At 41.3% G+C, this 6,056-nt stretch overlaps 2 protein-coding genes across 4 annotated transcripts in view; one reads left to right on the forward strand and one right to left on the reverse strand.

The window, feature by feature from the left end:
* Positions 1-751, forward strand: part of LOC125301834 (GRIP and coiled-coil domain-containing protein 2-like) — a 34,264-nt gene extending 33,513 nt beyond the window's left edge. The window contains exon 82 of the mRNA XM_048254626.1: positions 57-751. Within this exon, the coding sequence (XP_048110583.1) occupies positions 57-619 (563 nt within the window). The 3' untranslated portion in view covers positions 620-751. The remainder of the gene's footprint in view (positions 1-56) is intronic.
* On the reverse strand, positions 738-2,425 carry c1h14orf119 (chromosome 1 C14orf119 homolog). Of its 3 annotated transcripts, none has more exons than XM_048254963.1 (3): positions 2,180-2,425; positions 1,406-1,768; positions 738-1,250 (listed from the first exon to the last, which is right to left on the reverse strand). In XM_048254963.1, the coding sequence occupies exons 2-3, from the start codon at positions 1,766-1,768 to the stop codon at positions 1,077-1,079; spliced, it is 537 nt and encodes a 178-aa protein (XP_048110920.1). In that variant the 5' UTR covers positions 2,180-2,425; the 3' UTR covers positions 738-1,076. The 3 variants fall into 3 exon arrangements, with proteins under 3 accessions (XP_048110920.1, XP_048110915.1, XP_048110906.1); XM_048254958.1 differs by having other exon boundaries at positions 2,187-2,424; XM_048254949.1 differs by having other exon boundaries at positions 2,156-2,420.
* Between the last annotated feature and the right edge of the window lie 3,631 nt (positions 2,426-6,056).

Genomic DNA, 6,056 nt, shown 5'->3' on the forward strand with positions numbered 1-6,056 from the left:
GGATTTGGGAATGTATAGTCTTAGTCTGTTCTGAACACTTATTTTTCTTCCCACAGCTCAGCCAGCCATAGACCCTGACACAGCTCACCCAAAACTGCAGCTGTCGCACAGTAACACTCAAATGAAACTCCTACAGACAGCACTCAATGTGCCAGAAGGCCCAGCACGCTACAATCATGTTATAGGGGCTCTGGCTAGCACTGGGTTTGATAAAGGCAGGCAGTACTGGGAGGTTGGTGTGGCTGGAAAACCTTGTTACATCTTAGGGGTAGCTGGTGAAACTGCTCCAAGAGAAGGAGCCATAACGTTTGACCCCAAGAATCAGTACTGGACCCTGATGTTGACAAGAACTGATATTCTCAGTACAGCTCAAAGAAAGAAAACTAAGCTGAGAGAGGTGGGGCAAGCCAAGCCAAGAAAGATTGGAGTGCTGATAGATTTCAAAAAGAAAGAAATTGCCTTTTATGACGCAGGGACTAAAGCTCTCTTGCACACATTCAGTAACATAGAAGTGAAGTCAAAACTCTTTCCCTTTATGAGCACATGTGAGGACACTGAGGAGGGTTCACCTCCAATGGTGTTCAATGCAGTCGCCTCTGTTGATTGGCTGAAGTCTTAAAAATGACCTTCTGCTTCCACTGAATACTCAGCATCTCTACCAATTGCATCCCAAATGTATTGCATCCCTGGTAGTGTAGGAAGTATGCTCATTAAGCACATAATGACAAATTAAAGCATTTCTTTTGCATCATTTTTGCCTTTGGCTGTCTTTATTATAAATTCTTCCCACATAGTTAAACAGAATTGAAAATCAGTGGGTATAACAATGCTATAATTCCTAATCCGTTGTTCAGGACTACGATATAAAAAGCATAGCACCCTGACCTGAAAGTTTCACACTTTATCTTATGGTCCATGACGTTAAACACCTTCTCAATAGCTCTGATTGTTTTGTTGAAGTAGTCTACATAAGAAATAACAATGCTGCAAGAGTTAATGCAGAAGATTGTGGTTTGTGATTGTCCACTGTCAACAGAAAGCTAAAGTCTGACTGATAATGGTTTAAAAATAATGGTTCAGTTCCTCCCAGCTGTGCCTGCCACCCCTCTATAGAAGTGGGCGACAAAGATGGGGTCTCTCTCCTCTAGGCAATTGATGAAGGCGTTTCTCTCCTCCTCAGTCCAAGACTCAAACCATTGCGTCCATAACCGGAGCTGGCACTCAAAGATGTTAGGGACCCGGTCCTTTACCTGTGAAACGGATAGGCACAATGTGACTTAGGCCTAAGTGTAAGGGAAAAGAAGCTTTTGACACTGCACAGTTACAGCTGTAAGGATTGTCTGTAATATAAATTCATCAACATAGCCATGTGATGGACCAGCCTCAGTATGGTTAGTAGGCTTACCTGCATTGTAGTAAGCTGCTCCAGTAGGCTGCACACCTTTCCAGGCACAGCTTTGGCTATGAGGTCCTCCAGAAATTGCTGTCTTTGAGTTGGTCCCCATCCCAGAAACCAGCTCAATACACAGCGCTGCTCCTGAAGAGTTACATACGACAGAGGAGGGGATACCCTCCCCGACCCAGATCCAAGGGGGGTACACGCCAAATCTACCAAGGAGGGTGGTTTAAAGTCAAGTGGAGCCTTTGGAAAATCTGCTGAAGACGATGGCGACGAATAAATCCTATTATGTTCTGCTGGCTCAAAAGGAGGTGTCACCGTCGATGGCTGTTGAATAAGATCTTGACGCACATGAGGAAACCAGGACATCTGCAAATAATCACAAGATCAGCCTTGCCTCGAAAAGTCATGATTAAATCTTTCGATATAACGTTAACGGTAAAACAATGATTGCGTGTAACGTGAATGAGGACCAACGTTGAACTGGCAATGCAAGCAACCAAGCAAGGTTCCGATTCTTTGCATATGCCAAACATAACACCGAACACATTTTAAATATAAAGTTAGCTTCTAAATAAAATAGGATTTATTTTTCCACACAAGTCTTCACGACATTCCGACTGCTACGTTATAAACAGCCTAACGTCACTTTTAGCTGTCCTACAAGTTGACGTTAAAATACAGACTAGCTTGTTAGCCTCTACAACGATTTACTTTATACTGTAATTCTAACAAGTGATCTTTAACGTTACACACCTTATTAAGTATTCATTGATCTACCTTCTACCTTTGGAAAAGTCTTCCTGCCAGCATTCCACGAAGATCACCAGTGGCAGTAGGCTAGATTATGGACAAGGAAAGCTAACAATAGTTGCTGGCTGCTAACACTACCCACCGCTATCTCATAAACAGTAAAGGAGCTGCCTCCGGTTTATCCATAGAGGCATAGACAGCTCCGCCTATCTACAATCTTCGGTAAAGGCAGAGCCTTATAAATTCTATGGCAGAGCCGAAGATTTTAACCAAAGATTGTTAAGGCGGAGCAAGATGTTTCATCAGGAGCCACTTCCGGGAACCCGGATCGCACGAGGGGGGGTCAAAATCCCCCTTTATGCAGAGCAGAGGCAGCGACTGCTCCATTGAAGTCTATGGGCATAGCTCAGAATTTCACCACATATGCTAAGGTCTTGGTTCTATAGAGCTAGGAATGTGAATTTCGGGCACGTTTTCATGATCCTCAAACCCTTCTGAACATTTCAGGTACATTTTTAGCATTTTTGAGCATTCCAGTCTGGAGAAAATCAACCTTATATCAGGTGTGCGCCGGTTATTTATGCAGCTGCTGTTGGCCGGTTGCAACGTACGCTCGTCAATACGTCATCGACACGCCTCTTTATGCAGACAGGATTCGATCCCCATTTCGTGCCCATAGACATGAACTACGACGAAGTATCTTGCTCCGCCTTAACAATCTTTGTTTTAACATCGGCTGTTTTAAACTCCACCCACTGACCTTTCAACTATGTAGTCTGTCCAATAGTTTTCACTTCTACTTGTTTGTAGGAGGTTGGTGTTTATGGATGATAAAACAGGATAAATAAGACCCAATAATAATAATAATGATGATAATATAACATTGATGACGTTACCTACATATCTATTTTATTTCAAGTGATCTTTCCAATTAATATATATATATATAAAAAAACATCTAGCTACAGAGCAGGCCTACAGTAGCTAAAGGCACCTTACATGTTTGCTATATATGGACCATATTTATTTCTCACACTCTGTACTAAAATATAAGAAGGTGTTGACGGAGCTGTGATTATCCACACAGGCCTTGCAGTATGCCCAGCCCGTGAGAAGCTGCAGGGGCCTTATCAGCTGCCTGCTGAGCTTCCCTGTGGCTCACCCAGAAGCTGATGCTGCAGTGTAGAGAGCATCTCAACGGGGCGCAATAAAGAGGGGCCACCAGAAATGTGCTGCTCATCTCCAGGGATCAGTGTACACCTGAGTGGAAACACTGTCTCTGTTTGCCTCCTTCATGCTCTTTAAATACAAACATTTCACAGTCAGCTCTTTCAGCTGTAGCTCATCAATAAGAACTTATATCATGTCAAAGTAGGCCTCAGCCCTCTGTGGATGATGACTATTTTTTGTTTTCTGCATTTGATAAAATTGTGGGAAGTTTCCAATAGATAAATGCTGGTAGCTCCTTATCGTATTACAATGTGCCTTAGCATGCCACATTTGACTGCACTCCATTAGCCTTACAACTTTGTCAGTGACATAGTGCCAATGCATTTTAAATGCAAATGGGATAAGCTTGCCAGAGACTGACATGAACATATTAGTTCATTCATAGCCATACAGTCAGTTCTATAGTACAATTTAAAACAATCTATGATTGATCAACTGCTTTACAAAGGGGAATAATAAGAATAGTAATGATGATGATAATAATAAAGCAATAACATAAAACATATAAGAGCAGAAAAACTCTGCTGGGTCTTACCCATTTACCTCAAGGCTTATGTTACCCCTCAGCCACTGCAATCTTCCAAGGAAAGTCGTCTGGCACTGCCACCTCCACACCCACGGCAATCCAGACTATTTTCCATCTGTGGTCCCCCTATGGTGGAACGACCTGCCAAGTGCCACCAGAGCACGGGCGTCCCCCTCGGTCTTTAAAAAACTCTCAAAGACCCAAGTCTTCCAAGGATACCTGCTCTCCTACCACACAGTTAACATCCACTTCCCTCTCTTCCCTCCTCCTTCTACCACTTTCTCCTTCTATCACACTTGACTAGAACTTATGTACTATTACGATAATGTTGGCATTCTTATCCTCTAGTTAGTAATAGTATTGACAGATGCAGTAGTAATTCCTAGCTAAGGTCTCCTCTACAGAGAAACATGAATAAAAAAACATATAAATATACCCATAAAACAAAATAAAACACACCTCACTGAAAGTAAATAGCACTATAGCCTGCCTGGATATAAGGCATCCAATTGTTGAGGCTGATCTAACACAGAAAAGAGAGGCAGACCATTCCACAACTTGGGCCCTGCAAAAAAACACATACATTCACTTGTACGCTTCAAACTATTGTTGGAGATGGAGAGCAAGGGTTCGTCAAAAGACCTTAGTGTTCTGTGAGGACATGAAGATAGTTCAATATACCTTGTAGCAAGCCTATTAATGACTTTAAAACCAAAAAGAGAGTTTTTTTGTACTCCACTCCAGTTTATCCTACTGGTAACCTGCTGTTACGTAATCATTGGTGATATGGTGCGATTTTTAGATTCGGTAAGCAGGCATGCAGCTACATTTTGCAGATTTGAAGGTGCTGAGGTGCAGAAAGAGTGGGCTGGCTCATACCAAACTATAGGCTATACAGAGCACTGCAACAATCAGTGCGAGAAAAGATAAAAGCATTCAGAAAGCACGAGTTTGGGTAGCCCTTGTGAGTTCGTTTGGACGGCGAAACCGCATACTTGCGTATTGATGATGTCATCGCCACACCTCAGCTGACCTGGACTTATAGTATTGCCTAACAATACTAGTTTTCATACATGACATTACCTACGATTACACTCAGTAGGATAAATATCACAACTGGTGCTGCTCAGCGCCAATAGTTTATGACTTGGTGGACTGAACACTGTTTATCCCGGTGTTTTTTTTAATGCATTTATAGCTACTGTCAGTGACGCGAGAGAACTAGTCAGAAGTTATTAGGGAAGTGCGGTGTAAGTTTAAATTAATTACATTACATTAATTACATTAATCATTGCAAGCGCACCTGATTGATTAATCACCCACTATGTGGATATTGTTTTTTAGAATTGATTTAGATTAAGTTTTATTTAGTACAATTTGTATTTTAGTATATTTAGTATATTCTTTATCTTCTACAGTCCTTATTGCTTAGCTGTGTTTTTATATTATATAATATATATTATTTTAATTACTTTTTCTGCTGTTAATGAATGTGTGTGTGTATGTTGTCTGTATGCTGTGACCTTGAATTTCCCCTAGGGATCAATAAAGTATCTATCTATCTATCTAAATTAATTTGTGCGTAGTGCCGGTGTCATTCATTTATTTTACATGTCTTAACATAAATAAATGCATTCATAGTCTAGTAAGTCAAATATGAGCATACAAAGACGCTTAGAACTCATGTTAAGCCTATGGTAGATGCACACTAAATGCGAATGCGTGATTTGATGCAGGCAAAAGTATCGACTGTTACTAACGAAGGTATTATAGCAATATTATAAATGTGGCTACAGAATAGCCTAGAACTTGGGTACGCCTAGCCTTTAGTAGCCTATGCACTTGCGGTGATAGCCAAAACTAATGTGAATCGCGGACTATCCTACCAAAGAAAGTAAAGGAGATTATTTGTACCTACGTTAGCCAAATAAAGGACGGGACTGCACCCTTCACAAACCGTAAAAATTAAGTTTATTAGTTTTACAGTTGACAGTTCACTATCAGTCCACACAAACAATTCTGGTTTCCTTGCACTAGCCATTTTCATCGTAGCCTACTCTGTCTGTTTGTATCATAGACAGGTTTGTATGGCCTACACAGCGCGCAAGCTTTGGTCAATTTCTGTAACAAACAGTGCCACCTATAGGC

Source organism: Alosa alosa, chromosome 1 (genome assembly GCF_017589495.1).
Source record: "Alosa alosa isolate M-15738 ecotype Scorff River chromosome 1, AALO_Geno_1.1, whole genome shotgun sequence".
NCBI classification, from domain to species: Eukaryota; Metazoa; Chordata; class Actinopteri; order Clupeiformes; family Clupeidae; genus Alosa; species Alosa alosa.

Excerpts from the sequence above, each read along its gene's own strand:
- c1h14orf119 (XM_048254963.1), bottom strand. The coding sequence starts at position 1,768 with ATGTCCTGGTTTCCTCATGTGCGTCAAGATCTTATTCAACAGCCATCG. Across the intron at positions 1,251-1,405 it reads AGCAGCTTACTACAATGCAG|GTAAAGGACCGGGTCCCTAA; the intron begins GTAAGCCTACTA and ends TCCGTTTCACAG.